Source organism: Orbicella faveolata, unplaced genomic scaffold (genome assembly GCF_042242905.1).
Source record: "Orbicella faveolata isolate gen_17 unplaced genomic scaffold, um_ofav_v1 contig_12, whole genome shotgun sequence".
Classification (NCBI taxonomy): Eukaryota; Metazoa; Cnidaria; class Anthozoa; order Scleractinia; family Merulinidae; genus Orbicella; species Orbicella faveolata.
The window spans coordinates 3,870,343-3,889,891 of NW_028301539.1; the positions used below are offsets into that span (position 1 = coordinate 3,870,343).

Genomic DNA, 19,549 nt, shown 5'->3' on the forward strand with positions numbered 1-19,549 from the left:
CACGAATGGCGCATGCTTAGTAAAGGGCGTGCTGGCTGTTTCAACATGACCATTAGAGCTATGTGGTGTTTAATATCAACCTCAATAAGCACTGACAAAAGAGAAACACACTTGTTGATGCTTGTGACATCGCTCCTTTTGTATATGCTAGTCTCAGATCAACCTTGTGGTATTTGCTTACATCGGTCACACCGCCTGCCGGTCCTTCCATCGGCACACACGCATGCGCCTGACATAGCGTCACACTTGATTCCAGCTGCGCAGTTGCAGACCTGGTCACAGTTGAAGCCGTATCGTCCTTCAGGGCACGCTGGTCAGAAATGAATTCATTATAAGCATAACTGAGTCGTTTGAAGGCAAAAGAACAATGCCAGTGCAGTTCGATTTATCAGGCCTCTAACCAGCTTTCGTCCGCCGCACTATAACTGTATTTCAGGAGAAAGCCTTAGCTGGTATAGTATTGTCAGCTTTCTGTAGGAAATTTTAATGTTTAAAACAATGAGCTCTTTCTGTCCTTTAATAGGTAAAAGAACCCTATTCGTAATAGGTAATCATCTTACAACTGATCAGCTAAACGGACTGGCATCCAACAGTACACTGTCTACTGCTGAAAACATTTTTCTTTTCTCATTTTAATGCTTTTCTGACGACGTTTTCTCAAAAATATGAAGCAAATATCTTTTCTTGAAGACTTTCACGGATATGCAATCACAGCAAGTAATTGCAACAAACTATTGCAACTTAGCGCTGAAACTCGGGAAAACGGAGTGAAAATCGCCATTTTACCTTTATCACACTTAAGACCCATCTTCCCCATGGGACAGATACACGAGCCTGTCACGGGATCACATGTCACAACATCACTACACTGACACCGCTGACTGCATCCGAGGCCAAACGTACCTTGTGTGCATACTAGAGAACATCGAGAAAGAAAAGAAACAGAAAACAATAACAATATTTAAACAGTTATTATTTATATTATCTTACTCAGCTGGCATATTCAAGCAAGTCTTTAGAAATGGCACCTTCAGTAAAGGGCATTTAAAATTGCGACGTTTTTGACATACCTCTTTCTTCCTCGACATCGTTTCGCCTAGCTTAAGTTCGCAAGTACCATATTTGTGCTAAAAAAACGTGTGTGGTCAGGATGGCCGAGCGGTCTAAGGCGCCAGACTCAAGGTGAAATTCCTTTACCGTCTAAATGGTATCGAGTGTTCTGGTCTCCGAATGGAGACGTGGGTTCGAATCCCACTCCTGACACACTGCATTTTATTTTTGAACAAGTTTTTCACTGTTTTTATTTTAATCGTTATTCCAGGCTACCAATGATGCTGTATAGCTGATTGGTAGACATTTACTTTCGATCGGTTTTAACCTGAGTAAGGAAAGTAATCGGGCAATAACTCTTCTCGTTAATGCACTGTTTATCCAACTTTTTTTTCTTCACTAAATCTGTATGTATACTTAGTCTTTTTCGTGCGTGCTTTGAGTTTTGTTGCAATGCATGTGTCTTTTTCTTATTTCCTCTTCTAGTAAATGACCCTAATAAATAATTGCTGTAATCACTAAGAATGGCTGCCCAGTCTTAATTAGCCCATTAAGGCTATTTCGGGCCATCATGTACTCAACTTTATTTTAAAACTTATTTTTGTAAACTTTAATTCTAGATCTGAGTACCAATAAAATTGTTGTTGTCGTTGTTGTTGGTTTTGGTTTTACTACGGTTTGAGATTGACTAAGTAGTCTAATTGGCAAGTAATTGAAACGGTTTGGTTTTACGACGTACACTCAATTGAATCCTGCTCTAATCTTGTTTGGAAATTTGCAAATTGATGGTACGTCAGGCATATATCTCCTATATTCGCAGATTACTTTGTAAATTGACGAAGTTTTGGAAAAGGTCTTGGTTCCATATTGATAAAGCGTCAAAAATTTTATACTAGTTTGTATGTGGTCAGGATGGCCGAGCGGTCCAAGGCGCCAGACTCAAGGTGAAATTCCTTTACCATGTGATTGGTAATGAGTGTTCTGGTCTCCGAATGGAGGCGTGGGTTCGAATCCCACTTCTGACAGATTTCGTCTTTTTTTTTTGAACAAGTTGCCACACTGTTTTTACTTTAATCCTTATTCCAGGCTACCAATAATGCTGTCTTGTTGATTTGCGAACAATTCTTTCAATATTGTTTCGGAATTTGCTCGTACGCCAGGCATATATCTTCTATGTTCAAAGATTACGCATAAACAAGCAAAAACTAAGGGAAAAAAATGAAGTTTCGGTGTCTTCACGACGCCATTGCGAAAGTAAGGAAAATTAAAGAATGCAAATTGTCTTTTTGAACAAGTTGTCACACTGTTATTCTTTTAACTTATCGTTATTCCAGGCTACCAATGATGCTGTCTTGCTGATTGGCAAACATTTCTTTTAGAGCGGTTTTCAATTTAGTGTCAAAAGTAATCAGGCAATTACTTCGTTTTTGGTTTTGGTTTTGGTTTTAGTTTAACTATGGTTTGAGATTGGCTGAGTAGTATATTTGGCAAGTAACTGGTTTGGTTGTGGTTTTATGACACTCAATTGAATACCGCTCTAATCAGTAATGTTAGGGAATTTGAAAACTGGTGGCATGTCAGGATTACATATCCTATATTCAAGGATTATTTTCTAAATTGACGCCGGAATTTTTAGACAAGGTCTTGGTTCCATATTTATTAAACTTGAAAAATTTTAAATTAGTTTGTGTCTGGCCAGGGTGGCCGAGCGGTCTAAGGCGCCAGACTCAAGTTGAAAATCCATTACCATCCAAATGGTATCGAGTGTTCTGGTCTCCGAATGGAGGCGTGGGTTCGAACCCCACTCCTGACAGACCGCATCTTTTTTTGGAACAAGTTGCCACACTGTTTTTACTATAATCGTTAGTCCAGGCTACCAATAATGTTGTCTTGTTGATTGGCAAACAATTCTTGTAATGTTGTTTCGGAGTTTGCTCGTACGTCAGGCACATATCTCCTATGTTCAAAGATTACGCATAAACAAGCAAAAACTAACGAAAAAAAAAAAAAAAAAAACGAAGTTTCGGTGTCTTCATGACGCCATTGCCAAGGTAAGGAAAATTAAAGAATGGAAATTCTACGAATTGGTTTTTATCGTTAGCTTTTGCTTGTTTATGCATAACTAAATCCTTACTGATAAGAATATTGAAAGATTATTTTGTAAATTGATGAGTTGTTAGAAAAGGTCTTGGTTCAATATTTATTGAGCATGAAAAATTCTACAGTAGTTTGTATGTGGTCAGGATGGCCGAGCGGTCTAAGGCGCCCGACTCAAGGTGAGATTCCTTTACCATGTGATTGGTATCGATTGTTCTGGTCTCCGAATGGAGGCGTGGGTTCGAATCCCACTCCTGACAAATCACATTTTCTTTTTGAACAAGTTGTCACACTGTTTTTCTTTTAACTTATCGTTATTCCTGGCTATCACTAATGCTGTCTTGTTGATTGGAGAGCATTTCTTTTAATCTTGATTTGGAATTTGGGGGCATATATCTCCTCTATTCGAAGATATTTTGTAAGTTAATGAATTTTGTAGAAAAGGTCTTGGTTCAATATTTATTGAGCGTGAAACATTTTACGCTAGTTTGTGTGCGGTCAGGATGGTCGAGCAGTCTAAGGCGCCAGACTCAAGGTGAGATTCCTTCACCATGTGATTGGTTACGAGTGTTCTGGTCTGCGAATGGAGGCGTGGGTTCGAATCCCACTCCTGACAAGTCGCAGTTTCATTTTGAACAAGTTGTCACACTGTTTTTCTTTTAACTTATCGTTATTCCTGGCTATCACTAATGCTGTCTGGTTGATTGGAGAGCATTTCTTTTAATCTTGTTTTGGAAGTTGGTGGCAGATATCTCCTATATTCGAAGATATTTTGTAAGTTAATGAATTTTGTAGAAAAGGTCTTGGTTCAATATTTATTGAGCGTGAAACATTTTACGCTAGTTTGTGTGCGGTCAGGATGGCCGAGCGGTCTAAGGCGCCAGACTCAAGGTGAGATTCCTTTACCATGTGATTGGTATCGAGTGTTCTGGTCTGCGAATGGAGGCGTGTGTTCGAATCCCACTCCTGACAAACCGTATCTTCTTTTTGAACAAGTTGTCACATTTTTTTTCTCTTAACTTATCGTTATTCCTGGGTATCACTAATGCTGTCTTGCTGATTGGAGAGCATTTCTTTAATTCTTGTTTTGGAATTTGGGGGCATATATCTCCTATATTCAAAGATATTTTGTTAGTTAACGAATATTTTACGAAAGGTCTTGGTTCCATACTTATTGAACTTCAAATATTTTATATTAGCTTGTGTGTGGCGAGGGTGGCCGAGCGGTCTAAGGCGCCAGACTCAAGGTAAAATTCCTTTACCATCAAAATGGTAGTGAGTGTTCTGGTCTCCGCATGGAGGCGTGGGTTCGAATCCCACTCCTGACCAACCACATTTCCTTTTTGAACAAGTTGTCAAACTGTTTTTACTTTAATCCTTATTCCAGGCTACGAATAATGCTGTCTTGTTGATTGGCAAACAATTCTTTTAATGTTGTTTCGGAATTTGCTCGTACGTCAGGCATATATCTCCTGTGTTCAAGGATTACGCATAAACAAGCAAAAACTAACGAAAAAAAACCAACGAAGTTTCGGTGTCTTCATGACGCCATTGCTAAGGTAAGGAAAATTAAAGAATGCAAATTCTGCGAATTGGTTTTTATCGTTAGTTTTTGCTTGTTTATGCATAACTAAATCCTTACTGATAAGAATATTGAAAGATTATTTTGTAAATTGATGAGGTGTTAGAAAAGGTCTTGGTTCAATATTTATTGAGCATCAAAAATTCTACAGTGGTTTGTATGTGGTCAGGATGGCCGAGCGGTCTAAGGCGCCAGACTCAAGGTGAAATTCCTTTACCATGTGATTAGTAACGAGTGTTCTGGTCTCCGAATGGAGGCGTGGGTTCGAATCCCACTCCTGACAAACCGCATCTTCTTTTTGAACAAATTGTCACACTGTGTTTATTTTAATCGTTATTCCAGGCTACCAATAATGCTGTCTTGTTGATTGGCAAATATTTCTTTTAATGTTGTTTCGGAATTTGCTCGTACGCCAGGCATATATCTCCTATGTTCAAAGAATACGCATAAACAACCAAAAACTAATGAAACAAGAAAACGAAGTTTCGGTGTCTTCATGACACCACTCGTTTATGTATAACTAAATCCTTATTGATAAGAATATTGAAAGATTATTTTGTAAATTGATAAAGTGTTAGAAAAGGTCTTGGTTCAATATTCATTGAGCATCAAAAATTTTACATTAGTTTGTGTGTGGTCAGGATGGCCGAGCGGTCTAAGGCGCTAGACTCAAGGTGAAATTCCTTTACCATCTAAATGGTATCGAGTATTCTGGTCTCCGAATGGAGGCGTGGGTTTGAATCCCACTCCTGACAAACCGCATCTTCTTTTTGAACAAGTTGTCACACTGTTTTTACTTTAATCGTTTTTCCAGGCTACCAGTGATACTATGTTGTTGATTGACAAACAATTCTTTCAATCTTGTTTCGGGATTTTCTCCTACGTCAGGCATATATCTCCTATGTTTAAAGACTACGCATAAACAAGCAAAAACTAACGAACAAAGAAAACGAAGTTTCGGTGTCTTCATGACACCATTGTTAAGGTAAGGAAAATTAAGGAATACAAATTCTGCGAGTGGTTTTTTATCGTTAGTTTTTGCTTGCTTATGTATAACTAAATCCTTACTGATAAGAATATTGAAAGATTATTTTGTAAATTGATGAGTTGTTAGAAAAGGTCTTGGTTCAATATTTATTGAGCATCAAAAATTTTACACCAGTTTGTGTGTGGTCAGGATGGCCGAGCGGTCTAAGGCGCCAGACTCAAGGTGAAATTCCTTTACCAAGTGATTGGTATCGAGTGTTCTGGTCTCTGAATGGAGGCGTGGGTTCGCATCCCACTCTTGACAAATCACATTTTCTTTTTGAACAAGTTGTCACACTGTTTTTCTTTTAACTTATCGTTATTCCTGGCTATCACTAATGCTGTCTGGTTGATTGGAGAGCATTTCTTTTAATCTTGATTTGGAATTTGGTGACATATATCTCATAAAATTCGAAGATATTTTGTAAGTTAATGAATTTTTAGTAAAGGTCTTGGTTCCATATTTATTAACTTCAAAAATATTAAAGCATTTGTTGTGTAGTCAGGATGGCCGAGCGGTCTAAGGCGCCAGACTCAAGGTGAGATTCCTTTACCATGTGATTGGTAGCGAGTGTTCTGGTCTCTGAATGGAGACGTGGGTTCGAATCCCACTCCTGACAAGCAGCTATTTTATTTCCTTTTAAACAAATTGTTACGAAATTAAACTTTTCTTACCGTTAGCCAAAAATTTGTTTTGATAAATGGTAGAAAGCTGTGAAATTGGTCTCAGATATCGATTTTCTTATAATGTGCATAAATGTCGATTAAAGACTTTTTAGACTTAAATTTCTCAATGTTCAATAACCCTTTTAATAGACATCATTTTTTTATATCTATAGTTATGTTTAGTGGAAACATGTCTGCCACATTTCATACCACCACTGCGCTTACTCCAAAGCAAAATTATTTCTTACTTGTTTGACACTTTGTTCCGGTCAGGCCCGCGGGACACATGACATCACACGTGCCAAACACGTGATCACAACTCCCAGAGTTCGGACAGTTGCATGTTCGCAGGCAGTGTTTGCCGTAGGTTCCTTTAGGACATTCTGTAGAAGATAATCATAAATAGACTTTAGTTAAATCTACAAACGTAAGAAAAAGTAGGTAAAGTCTGCATACGAGCCAAGTGGCTCATCAGGCCGGAGTTTATCCCAGTTTCTGTAGCATGAAGCGACTAAGAGCATGTCTCTTTCCCCCTGGATGGGATGCTAGTCCATCCCAGCGTTAGCCCCAGCATAAAGCTTGCAGGTACCCATTTATACACCTGGGTGGAGAGAGACACCGGGAGTAAAGTGTCTTACCCAAATACACAACGCAATGCCAGGGCTCGAACCCGGACCGCTCGATCGGGAGCCGAGCGCACTAACCATGAGGCCATCCTACAAACGTACGTCAAGAAAATTCGTCGCTGAGCGTCAATAACCAATTTCGCATAAAAAGCGATTTAATCAAAAGGTTAGTCTTACTACGAAACAAAGATCGGAGTGTCTACCATAAACCTTGTTATTATTATTATTATTATTATTATTATCGTTATTATTATTAATTATAACAATGAGGATGAAGCCAGCAAACCATCTTAACTAACAGAAGATATTTTTGCATGCAAGCCCCGAAATTTACTTTTAAAAAGCGTCATTCCTTCTATCGCCAATCCTCATCCCCCAGAGTTATTCAGCTCACGTAATTAAAATTAATAAACGTTTTAGGTTTCTCTGCTTGTTCCAAACGTTGTTCATTACATATGAAAACAATTCGGCCAACAGAGTTTTCACATATAATTCTGGTACTTACTCTCTGTGCAGTATTTTCCTCGGTAACCAGGCTTGCAATCACATGCGCCATTTTCAGGGTGGCACCTCTCAGTGTGATCAACTTGGCATTTGCACATCTCCTTGCACCCTGCTCCGAAGGATCCTGAAGGGCACTCTGTGGAGACAACAAATTCATTTTGATATTTTAAAATGTTCGTCGGAAGCCCCAAAGCAACGCTATGTTCCTCAGTTTAGCTTATCGAAGATAATCTTGAAACAACGTAGGAAAAAAGAACGTGGCGTTATAACCAATATTTTTTCCTGTGCCTGGTTATTCCGCCTTTTAACATAGGTACTCAGCTAAATGCTACTTGCACGGAGCTCTTTACGTAAAATGGTCATGTGGTACAAAATCAGTCCGCCATGCTGGAAGGGAAAAGAATCTTGAAGAATGCGACAGCCTCCAAAGCAAAGTGACTTCAATCAGTCTAGATTGACCATTCCCCAGTGTGGATGTCTCAGTGCAGTGCATCAATAATAATACGCTTTCCATCCAGCATGGTGAATGTTTATCCTCGTGACTGTTTTATGCATAAGGTCCCTTGGCTTGGCATATTTGAGCTAAACCACCTGTCAACTTTTCGGAAAACCTAACAAAATGCTCGGGTCGGGGTAACCTTAGCAATCTGCATTCGAAAGGTATCCGTCTAGTGGAATGACCATACAGGTACGTGCTTCATGTTATGCACATCCGAGTTGAGAACTGACTATTATGAGCCAGCCAGGCTTGAAACAGAATAGTTATTACCTTTAGCGCAGCGGGCCCCAAAGAATCCTGGGTCACACTTACATGTTCCAGTCTCTGGGTGGCAAGGTTCCATGTGAGCGCATGCGCACTGCTCCTGACAAGCAGCTCCATAGAACCCAGGAGGACAATCTAGCGCGACATGCCGAAATGGTTGGTTTATCAGTGATTTAACAACATCTTTAAATATAAACAAGAATCTGACGATTTCGGAGAAGTTAAAAACTAGGAACAAGGGAAAAGAACGCAGCCGATTCTCACCTTTGGCTACGTCGTTAATAAATGTTAACGTATTGTAATCAGGAGCTCTTCTTACTTTGAAGCGATTTTGCTTTAATTACTCCTTGATTTACATTTAAATTAAGAAATCTGCACACTTGTAGCTATATTTTAACATAGCAAGGCCTTTAGCAACGATTGTTTACAGTCCAAAAGTACTTACAAAATGGATTTAATTTAGTACATGTTAACTGATACTTTACAGGAAAGCTTTAGAGACGTGTACTTATGAGAAATTTGCGTCATGGTGCTGAACTTTGTTTCCTGTACCATCTTATACGCCCCTTATACTTGGTTAACATTTCTATGACCGGTGCGCATTCGGGTATTCAATGGAACATTTATGTAAAACCTCTCGATATACCCCCTCCCCTTGCCTCTGCACCCTCCGCCCCGTTCACAGGGCTAACTTGGGCTTTCGGAGACCGAAGTAAAACTTTAAGCTTTATTTCTCAAAACCACCAAATAGACGGGTCACCAATATTTCATACACGATATCTCCATTGGGTTGCAACCGAATGTTGTCAAATTTTCAATATTGGTGAAGGACACAATTGTCTAGGTCGTAAATCTCTAAAATCTGCAATTTATGAAGTGCTTTCCCTATTATTCAGTCGATACAGTTAATATTAATTTTTATTAGTAAACTTTCTCCCATTTTCACAAGAAAAAAATCCTCAAAACACTGTTTTCTAAGGTTTGTCCTGCAGACAACTTCTTTATGGACAGGATGAACTTAATTCGCTTCTCGAACCATTCATTTGTACGTTATCGTGTTTATAATCAAGGCCAACTTTTAACACTTAGGAGCCAGTTATTCATTAACTATTGTGGCATGTGACCTGGAAAAGCTCATGTTTGAAGTCATCGTACGAAGTACTTTAACGTGGTACCAAGACTACCCCTCAAAGTTTTTTTTTAAAGCTTTTTGAAACCAAAAGACCACTTAAAGTCTTAGTTAAATCTAGATGTTGCCATTTCTGAGTTAGGCCTTGTTAACGATTGAATTGCGATTTGCTTGAGATTTTCTAACCACAAATACCGCCGCGAAGGTTTAACTATGTTCAGAATGTGCACGAGTTGAAAACGTGTCACGTGTCACTAACCTTCCTCGCACAGCTCGCCTACGAATCCTGGCTGACAGGTGCATGTACCAGTCACGTTATCGCACCGCGCGTCATTCTTACACAAGCATTTGCTCCCACAATCTTTTCCAAAAGTGCCTTCAGGACAGTCTGGTCAAATGGACAAAAGAGAGCAAAGTTTTACTTTAACGCTTTCTGCCTTTATGGGAACCGCACAAATGGCGAATGATTATAGCCTGTACACGGAGACGTATTTGTGGCTGTCGCTTGTTTACCCCGAAAATAACTTTTGGCGGAGACAAGCGACAGCGAGAAGTACATCTGCGTTCGCAGGATAAAATGGGTCTTTTGTTTTTTGCTATGTTGCCAAAGTGATGTCATATGCTCACTCAGATCTAAGTTTCAATAGTGATTTCCTTGAAAAATGTAGATTCTGTAGCATTGACCAATTTTTCATCACGGGTGCAGAGATATGATTGCCTTCTATAAACATTGAGACCTACATAAGTCTTTTATGCCAGTGCACAGCAGTTACAGGTTCGAAGCTTCATTGATCTTGTTTTTACTTACGATCATCACATAAAATTCCAGTCCAGCCAGGAGGGCAAACACAATGCCCATTTCTGATGTCACACCGAGCGCCATTTTGACAATCGTCACATGTCAAACGACAGCCGGGGCCTATATACCCTGGGGGACAGGCTGAAACGGCAAAGGAAGTAGAGTGTCAATTCTTAATGCACCACTTCTTCCAAGAAATCTCACATCTCAAATACCATCCAAGTTAGGCGGCGCAACTAGAATGAATCAATAACTTTGTTTAAAAGTCAAAGGGGTATTATTAGCTTTCGCAAAAACTTAAGGTCATTCCACTGAAATAGAACCTGCACTGAGAGTTTTGTGAAACTTTGCCTATGGATTGTTTATATTGTAGGAACTTGAATTTTGAAATAAAAATGAGGGGTCCCCATGTTCATTTAGGAGCAACAGCACCTTGTTATATCCACATAAATTCTTATAATAGCACCATAATTGTAGTTACGATTGCTTGCTAAATTCACGTTTCCGACGATTGCTTTTTGTTCTACACTGAGAATTGGTCCATATTTATTTTACACAGAGAAATTTATTACTCAATTCAAAACAACAGAAGAAAATGATAGGTCACCATACTAGTTTGCGAGAAAATGACGATTTACCTCTGTGGCGAGGTTCAGCTGTAAAGAAAAAGCCGCCATTTTTTAATGCGCGCGCGCTAATCACGCGTGAAATTATGCGCAGTAGGGAGGCGCGATGCAATACTGGGGAATGACCTTAATAGCGGGCACTGAACATAAGTAATGCCTAGTTAACATTACCTCGAACACCTAGTGCATAGGTTTGCAGTAAAGTATAGAAAGATGTGTTCCTCGTGGGATGAAGGGAAGACAATACATGTTGCAGCACTGTGGGTTAGCATAGAATGCCCTAAACTTGTTCTTTTACCTTGGAGTCCTTGTAACTCTTTTGGCTGCGTAACGCTTGAGTCTTCGAACGCATATGACCGCGCTGTTGGACGTTCAGTGAAAATGAACAAAACTGTGAAAGGAGAAATAATATTCACAGAACATTACTAGTGTTATAACACTTGACTTTGTTCGGTTTTTGTTTCTCTGTCCATCCGTCTGTCAGTCCGTGCATCAGTCCGTCTGTCCGTCCGTCCGTCAGTCAGTCATTCAGCCCATCCGTCCGTCAGTCAGTTTGGCTGCTCGCATGTCTGTCTGTCGGTCTGTCAGTCAGTCAGTCAGTCAGTCTTTCTGTCTAAATTTGCCCGCTTAATAAGTACAGGCCATTTTGTATGTACAATAGCTTTCATATCTCACCTTTGCACGATCGTTGATCTGAATCCAAAACATACCCTGCTCTACGGCAAAAGCAACTAAAAGAACCCAGAGTATTCTGACAGCCCTGACTACAACCAGAAATTCCCTGAAATGCAAGAAGACTGATTTGCATTTGCTAACAAGAAAAACAAAAAAGAAAAATAACGCATGCTTGCTATTGTGTTTAGCTAGAAACGAATAACTTGATTTATAGTGCAGTCCCTAAATTCCGCCTTCCCCACGCGCTATATAGAAGTTGAACGCAGGCCCCGAATAGGACGATGGGCTACGTAATCTATTGAGTACTTTTGGAAAGAGATTGAACCCCTGATGGAAAGGAAAAGCGTTCACCAACCGGGTGTATAATTCAGCATCAGTAGATAGTTCAAGACATTTTCCAATTTAGGATGTCTTTTTTGAATGGCACAATCTCGTCACATAATACAATGGAACATACAAGTCTAATTTCATAACGGTGAAAAGAGAGATATACGGGGCCGGATACTCAAAAGCTTTGACTTACCAGCTTACACTCGTCCGAATCCAAGCATCGCCTTGGGTTTCCAGGTGCGACCACGTAACCACTTCCACACTCGCACCTATAAAAATAAAATATTTGAACCTTGAGTAATTCTTACATCGAGTCACGGTTTATGTACAGAGTAGAAACAGGAAAAACATGCAAAACCGCCGCAATTTAGGACAGAAAATAACATTTCACTGTGAATAACAGTATGAGTTAATATAACAAGTTCTCCATACACCACGATCGAGTATAACAAGTTTGCATGATTTTCAACTGAAAATCGCTCAAATAGGACAGCTTTACACAACTTTACTATACCTGTAGGATCCGTATGTGTTAACACAGTTTTGTTGACACATTCCGTTGCGCACAGAACATTCGTCGAAATCTATAAGATAAATATAGATAAAAGATAAATGGTCAAATAAAATTGTGGTCAAAAGGTAGGTTATTGTTAAAGTCCAGCTAAACGCATGCCACCTTTCGAGGCATCATGTTTCAACATTATTTCGTGCAACTTGTTGTAAACGTATGGTCATTCTGTTGAATTATATTGGATCAGTGTGTAGCAGGTAACGATTTTACAACGTGCTTTGTTAAAATCCCGAGGGGTACTCCCCTATATGGGCTATATAAGTATGTGCAGCCCCAAAGGGTAGGGATTTTAAGCCGTTTTGGTCATAACTAGGGTGTCGATTTTGGCCATTTTGGTTTTAAATAGGGTATGGTTTTAGCACTTGAGTCTCGAATTGGGTATGTTTCTTGGAAGAAGCTACTTTTTCATCATTATCAATAACCGTCGACAAAAGCTCTTCATAACTTATGTTTAAGGCAACTGTGCCAGCCGCAATGGTCATGAATAGGGTATTGAATATTTGGTCAGGTCATAAATAGGGTACCAAAAATCGCAGATTTTGGTCATAAATAGGGTAAGGGTTTTGGGAAGTGGGTCCCAAATCCCCACCCAACTTTTCTGGGAGTACCCCCCGGGGTTAAAATTGTGTGTGTTTGGTCGGGCTCTCACGAAACGAAGATCAGCTGCTTTGTCCTTCCTACTAAAAGGGACACGTGAAGGGTTCTTATATGAAGGCAAAATCCCCAGGAGCTGACGCTGGCAAACGTCAGATTTTCAAATTCGCCGCTTTATGTTAAAGGAGCTCATTCATGGAATTTTGAGTTGCTTTGACCACGCAAAGAATAACCTTGAATTGAAGGGAAGCTGAAAACAGTAGTTCACTAAGATAGAAAAACACCACAGAGATAATAATAAACCATAAAAGGAACAAGGATGGTTAAGGACGGAGAAGATTAATACGGATTACGAAAGCTTACAAATGACGAAGCTGAAAAATTTAGGCTAAACTTTTCAAGATACGTAAACCGTGACGTAGCTCCTTTACTGGGTATTTTCAACTTAAGGTGGCTCAATAGAGTAACGATTTGTCGAGTTCCGAGCGCTAGTGTTATGTTTTAGAAGCTGTTTTTGGATTCGTTTTAACACCCAGTTCTCTCAAACTTATAGCATGTAATAAGCAATGAAGTGCGTTTTTTACCGTTTTTATGGCTTTATTTGTGATTTTATTGCATACCCTTGGGTGAAATCTTCCAATTTTTTTTTACAGTACATTAAATCCGGCGGGATACAAATTTTAAACACGAAAAAAGTAGGGTTTGGAAAAGCAATTTTTAAGATTTTGTCACGTTTATGTCTTTTACCGCTGCGGAAAAACCAGTCAGATAGATTTCCCTGAAAAAACGAGCTTCAACTAAAGTGAAGTATATATTACTCGTCGGCCAAAGTTTACGGAATTTCACTGAAGGAAAAGCGAGAATATTCACAGTCAGTTTTGCTTTTTGTGCTCATGTTGACGTCATAAAATATCGAAAAACATTGACGTTTTCCTTTGAGCGTGCGCAGATTACCTTAGCTCTTGTGCTAAGCGCGCGTGCGATCGTAAAACTATAGGGAGCCACCTTAAACAGACAGGATTTCACGCGCGTGAGAATTTACCCGTAAACATTTTCAATGATAAGAACTAACAATACTAACACAACTACTTCCCAAATATTACCCACGAGCCGGAAAGTCTTTTTCAGAAGCAAACAAACTAATCAAACTAAAGGAGATTAAAACAACGACAAAAAAAAAACTTCAACAGTAGAGAATTGAGATTGGGTCCGACATGACACTTTGCTTTCGCTTACAAGCCGGTAACACCTCATCTGGTACCTAAAAATTTTAAAATCGTTGAAATGAACATCATAACCAAACAGGCCAGTAATCATTTTAGTTCAGTAACCAAATTTCGAAATGTAAGGTAGAGTATACCAGCCCAAATATCTCGTAGAAAACTGGATTCTGCTGAAATGATGCACAAGAGAGTCAAGTACAAGGGCGTGTCTACTCTAAAACCAAAAACACTGCGTTTTGTACCTACAAAACATTTTTCTTAGTCATCGTATTTGCGTAAAAATTCCAAAAACAATTTAGACATAAACGTCAGTGCCGTAATGTTCTTGCAAGCAACTTGAACCATGAAGCTGACAAAGTAAAAAGCGTATGCACTCAAGTGTCCAACAGCCATGCAAATTTATTGGAACAAAAGAAAGTGTTAACATAAGAAAAGAGTTGAACTCCGACAGGATTGGTTTGGTACACCAACATGGCCGCCGTTTCATTGTACGTTTTGGAACACCAATATGGCTGCCGTGACGTCATGTGCATACGTTCCATATACGTGTATATATTTGAGCAAAAGATCAAAAAGGTTCCTGCCTGTTCGGCTAATGTCTCCAAAGGACACCTTTACATCTTCCGCCTTTATTTTTGCGGTTTTCTTAGGTGTAGAGAATTTAAGAAGTGTTAAGTATGCGCTCCTTTTGTGCAATACACCGATCTATAAAAGCAGGAAGTTGTGGTGGGCTGTGTCAGTTTTGTAAATGAATGGACAAAGGTTCTTACATGAGAAAGCGGCGAGACTGCAACGACAAACCACCAAATGGTTTTGAGACAGCCAAGAACTCCATGGATTTCAAGAAAGGCATTCAAGCGGTTTGAAACTGATAATAGTAAGACTGATTGATAATAGTATAATAAGGGAGACTAGAGAAGCAGTGATACAAAGATTATTCAAGTTACTATACTAGCCTAAGTAACCAAGTTATTATTAAAACAGTTCTGTGAGGTTTAAAGATCAAGATGTCACGAGTTGCCGCTTGGGTTAAAAATCCTTACAATAATCCTTAAAAGCTGTAAGAGCTTCATTTATTTCCTGCTTATTACACTTTGTTCTAGTCTTGGGAGTTTAAGAAAGGGCCATAATTAAAGAATCAAGGGACCAACGGGAAGTAAAGTTCGTATATTTCGACTGCGCCACGAACGATTCGGCAGGAAAACTTCCGTTATGGAGATCAGTAACTTGTTTAGCTTGCGGCCGGTTCTTGATAGAAAGCAAACTGTCGCAGTGGGCTATAATTGCGGGAAAAAATCGTGCACCTTGCAAGACTTTGGGATGAGCGGGGTAAAGAGCCTATCCTCAGGCTGTCTTGCTTTGTGCACTCCATTTCATTGGTCGCATAGTGAGCTCGCAGAAACACAGGGACTGCTTTTTAGTCCACTTGCTCAAACTTTTCCAGAAGTGAAGCATTTCTGGTTCTAGACGCATTGTACTTCAGCAGGGCTCCTGATTTCAGTGATTCAGTAGCTGACACTTTCAGCTAGTTACACTTACTCAGTGACACCCGGGTACCTGGTGCTCCTAAGAATACTCTCTTGTTGCATGGAAAACCTTAATAACTGATGAGGTCATGGAAACTTCATCCAACAAATCTTTAGCGCGCTCAAATTGCTTAAAAACCGCCAAGCTACGCAGGCTAAGAGATTATGATCTTGATGCGACCTGATCGGCGCCGGGGTCGGGGTGGGGGGGGGGGGGGGGGGAGTGTGGGTGGTATGGGAAAATCATTAGACATGATGCGTATACGAAGTGCAAGCATGTAAACAGCAGACGTGATGCCTCCAGGCCACACAAACGTTTTCACCCCGGCGTCGCCAAGAGCCGTCACGGTGAATTTGTTGACGGCAGTTTTATAGAAACAAGTTCAAGTTTTCACGTACACTAAAATACTGATTGTTTTGGTTCACCTTTGGCGCGGAGATCGTTTAATCATCCTACGCACACATTACTAATATAACAAAAGCCAAACAAATCTCTTTCACGAAAGGCCAGAGGTCTTACCTTGTTTCTTAAAATAATTCTCAGCCAGATTATAGCTCGAGATAAGGCAACTTGAAGAAAGATCAATTGACAGAGAACGAGATCTGTCAGCTTAGCCCAGAGAGACCCTGGAGTATATGCTACTAACATCGCCTACAGGCTTAAAATATTGTAAAATTAACCAGTTGGTGAAAAAAGCCTTGTTCAACAGCTTCCTGCGACTGAGGCATCCCTCCCAAGGCAAGAGAAGATCCCAGTTATTGAGAAAGGAATTTCGCACGGCAGAGTGGTGTAACCCTCAGCTTTTAACTTATTTACAGCTTGTCAAGTCTTGTTATCTGCATTAATAGACAATATACGATAGATCATAAAATTATTCATGATTTATTGTGACGGGAAGAAACTATCTCATTTCTGCGGTTAACCAAAATGCCAGAGCTACAGTTTCATATAATTGATTTAAAAATTATGAAAGCAGATCTTTACTGTAACAGAAAAGCGCAAAAATTCGTCGTTACGAATTCGTCTCCTCTTTGTAAGACAGTTGACCTTACGAAGCCGTAAAAATATGCCCGCGAAAATATTTTGGTCAGCAATATCTTTCTGTGTTGGATTTGGGGTTGGATTGCGAGACACGTGGACAAATTCATGAAAGAATTTGAACTTTTCCCGGTTTTCGTGGGTAGAGTTTATTACACCAAGTCTACTAAGGGGAGAATTCTTAATGCACGCGTCTCTGACCGAGAGTAGCCATGTCTGAACCTTTATCTCGTGCAATAACCCAAGACCGGCTGTGTTTTCCCTCAAAAGCACATATAAAGGTTTGAATGTTTATATTCATCATAGCTTACCTCTGCACTGACAGCGGTTAACAAGCCTGAAACCTCTTCCACAAACACACCGAATTCCTGCTACCGTCTTAATACAACCTTGTTCGCAACAAGACCCGTCACATTCTGCACACTCTACCGAAACGCAAAGAACCAAGACTAGCCAAGCAATCCACTTGCCGAGAGAACTCATTTTCTCGCTGTTCTTGCGCCAGAATTTTCGATTGTGCGACTTCCGACCTGATGTGACCCTGTGAGTGTTTAGTAGCTGTCTTCTCGAGACACGCAAGCCGGAAATCTCAAATAGAAACACCAAATGGCCGCATAGCTGTGAAACTGAAACCCTCATCCTCTAAGTAAATAGCAATGCAGTTGTCAGTTGCTTGTATGGAAACATAAACACCACAACGCCCTTTTCAAGTGTGCCGATTTTGTCACACACTACTTATCTCGTGTAGAATAGACTTATCCTCGAAACATTGGCAACTTTTCAGAATTAAGCGCGCGGGCGTCAAATCTCATAGATATTCCGCTTACTAACGTGTTAATTGATTGATTATGAGTGATTGCAATCATTGAAGTTGCCACACACCATACGTTTCCAATCGCAATAACTGATCTGCAGTTTGCGCAATGTATCAGACACGGGCAATAGTTTCATCAGATTTCCATAAGATCACTGGAAGATGGTTGAAACAGAGCTCCAAGGGCTCAGTTGACGCCCAACTGTTGTTGTTTTTGGGTTTTCACTAAAATGGGATACACCCTGACGGAATAAACGAGTAGATGTTACAAACATTCTTTCAGGGAACGAAAGCTTGCAGTCAGTCATGTGTTTTTCCACGGCCATAACTTTTGCTTCGGCTTCCCGTCTGTCTACCCACCAGAGGCCGGGTTGTTCGACAGGCGGTTAACTCTAATCCAGGATTAAACGTTAGCCGAAGTATTAATTTTTCTTGCATAAAATTGTTTTGACTGCTTATGAGTTGTGTAGTATGAGATTATTCTCCTAAAAACCGAAGGACAAAAAAACTGAAAGGAAAATTCTCGCTAAACCTGGGTTATAGCTTAATCGGACTTTGAAAAACGCGGCCCAGGTCTAGATGGTACAATAACTCGACTGGCACACTACCAAGACAGCTTGATTAGTCGACAAAAACTGTGGCAGCTCTTCTTTATTTCTAAATTAAGGGGACAGGGACAGACACAGAGCTCTTTATATGTTGTTAGTGTGGTTGTCTTCTAGCCCTTTTCCTAAAACCAAAGATAGAATTGCTGTCTGGAAATCATATCGATAAGAAGATTGTAATCGCTATTCGCACTGTACTCACTACTTAAAGTTTTTTTTACGATAACTGCAGAAATTCTCGCGCGATCATTGGCTAATGTTGATTGTCAATAAGCGGACAGACACATGAATTTATAATTTATGCGATGCGTCACCGAGCGAGAGTGGACAATTTGACAATTTGTATCTTTAAAAACAAATTGATGTCAGTTTTTCATGTGTCTATCCTGTTACTGACGATGAATTTCGTCATAACATTGTTAAAGTAGTCTGCAGATCCATTCGGCTATCGCCTTGTGGATCCACAGCTACGTTGACAATGTTATGAGAAAATTCATGATCAATAACAGAACAGACACATGAAAAACTGACGTCAATCTGTTAAATGGATATAGCATACGAGTGTAAAAACCGCATGTCTAATTTGACATTGTCGAGTGCAGTGGCTTAGAAATACGAGTTCAGCAAAACAGCCTTCGACAGATAAACCTCAACCGACTGCATTTATAACTGTTTGCGGATCTCTACAACGATTAAATGTCACGAAGATTAACTTCCGGGACGTGGAGTCGACTACCAAGTTAGACGAGTCCACTCACTTTGGGTGAATTGGACAACACTCCTTCATGATCTAAGGGACGTTAAAAATAAGAAAGTTCGCAGTAGTTTATACACGATCAGAAGCAATATCACTACCGGGGATTAACTGATCAGTGTCATCGAACAGACCTTTCCAGTCCTCCAACTCGCGACATCTTAGTAAGGGGAACAAAATGCTTTGGGTGAGTATTGACGCAATCTTAGCTTCAAGCATCCGTGTCGAAATATTTTGTTCATCCATGTGAAAAATTTGGCTTTGGAATACAACGCGTCAAACAGTCCAAGAGTAGAAGAAAGGATATAACTGGGCCCAGCAGAAGTGAAACACGAGATCTGGGGGACATGTTTCACATAAACTAACAAAACTAACGAGATTTTGAAATTTTATATTCAAGGTACAGCCCTGAGACATCTTTTCCATTCCTTTGCTTCTTTTTTTCTCAATTGAAAATTGTTCTCATTCCGACCATCAATCTGGAGACAGCTCTAGCTAGCTGGAAGGAAAATATCTTAGCGTATGGAAGACTGCTCGTTTAACGGAGCGT

At 39.9% G+C, this 19,549-nt stretch overlaps 1 protein-coding gene and 11 non-coding genes across 15 annotated transcripts in view; 11 read left to right on the top strand and 1 right to left on the bottom strand.

Annotated features, from left to right (window-relative positions):
* Nucleotides 1-19,475, bottom strand: part of LOC110063776 (uncharacterized) — a 28,044-nt gene extending 8,569 nt beyond the window's left edge. For 3 of the 4 annotated variants that reach the window (XM_089282115.1, XM_089282117.1, XM_089282114.1), the window contains exons 1-12: nt 17,138-19,475; nt 12,388-12,457; nt 12,067-12,142; nt 11,544-11,649; nt 11,167-11,259; nt 10,252-10,383; nt 9,703-9,831; nt 8,321-8,449; nt 7,553-7,687; nt 6,670-6,804; nt 787-915; nt 182-310 (exon numbers count right to left, since the gene is read on the bottom strand). In XM_089282115.1, the coding sequence (XP_089138241.1) occupies nt 182-310; nt 787-915; nt 6,670-6,804; nt 7,553-7,687; nt 8,321-8,449; nt 9,703-9,831; nt 10,252-10,383; nt 11,167-11,259; nt 11,544-11,649; nt 12,067-12,142; nt 12,388-12,457; nt 17,138-17,465 (1,591 nt within the window). In that variant the 5' untranslated portion in view covers nt 17,466-19,475. The remainder of the gene's footprint in view (nt 1-181; nt 311-786; nt 916-6,669; nt 6,805-7,552; nt 7,688-8,320; nt 8,450-9,702; nt 9,832-10,251; nt 10,384-11,166; nt 11,260-11,543; nt 11,650-12,066; nt 12,143-12,387; nt 12,458-17,137) is intronic. The other variant, XM_089282116.1, reaches the window with a different exon arrangement.
* Trnal-caa (transfer RNA leucine (anticodon CAA)) lies at nt 1,145-1,263 on the top strand. Its single transcript has 2 exons — nt 1,145-1,182; nt 1,218-1,263. It is a non-coding gene; the product is annotated as a tRNA-Leu (tRNA).
* Nucleotides 1,957-2,075, top strand: Trnal-caa (transfer RNA leucine (anticodon CAA)). Its single transcript has 2 exons — nt 1,957-1,994; nt 2,030-2,075. It is a non-coding gene; the product is annotated as a tRNA-Leu (tRNA).
* Nucleotides 2,745-2,863, top strand: Trnal-caa (transfer RNA leucine (anticodon CAA)). Its single transcript has 2 exons — nt 2,745-2,782; nt 2,818-2,863. It is a non-coding gene; the product is annotated as a tRNA-Leu (tRNA).
* On the top strand, nt 3,289-3,407 carry Trnal-caa (transfer RNA leucine (anticodon CAA)). Its single transcript has 2 exons — nt 3,289-3,326; nt 3,362-3,407. It is a non-coding gene; the product is annotated as a tRNA-Leu (tRNA).
* Nucleotides 3,645-3,763, top strand: Trnal-caa (transfer RNA leucine (anticodon CAA)). The gene is made up of 2 exons: nt 3,645-3,682; nt 3,718-3,763. It is a non-coding gene; the product is annotated as a tRNA-Leu (tRNA).
* Trnal-caa (transfer RNA leucine (anticodon CAA)) lies at nt 4,001-4,119 on the top strand. Its single transcript has 2 exons — nt 4,001-4,038; nt 4,074-4,119. It is a non-coding gene; the product is annotated as a tRNA-Leu (tRNA).
* Nucleotides 4,356-4,476, top strand: Trnal-caa (transfer RNA leucine (anticodon CAA)). The gene is made up of 2 exons: nt 4,356-4,394; nt 4,430-4,476. It is a non-coding gene; the product is annotated as a tRNA-Leu (tRNA).
* On the top strand, nt 4,894-5,012 carry Trnal-caa (transfer RNA leucine (anticodon CAA)). The gene is made up of 2 exons: nt 4,894-4,931; nt 4,967-5,012. It is a non-coding gene; the product is annotated as a tRNA-Leu (tRNA).
* Trnal-caa (transfer RNA leucine (anticodon CAA)) lies at nt 5,366-5,484 on the top strand. Its single transcript has 2 exons — nt 5,366-5,403; nt 5,439-5,484. It is a non-coding gene; the product is annotated as a tRNA-Leu (tRNA).
* On the top strand, nt 5,902-6,020 carry Trnal-caa (transfer RNA leucine (anticodon CAA)). Its single transcript has 2 exons — nt 5,902-5,939; nt 5,975-6,020. It is a non-coding gene; the product is annotated as a tRNA-Leu (tRNA).
* Nucleotides 6,257-6,375, top strand: Trnal-caa (transfer RNA leucine (anticodon CAA)). Its single transcript has 2 exons — nt 6,257-6,294; nt 6,330-6,375. It is a non-coding gene; the product is annotated as a tRNA-Leu (tRNA).
* Nucleotides 19,476-19,549: the final 74 nt, after the last annotated feature.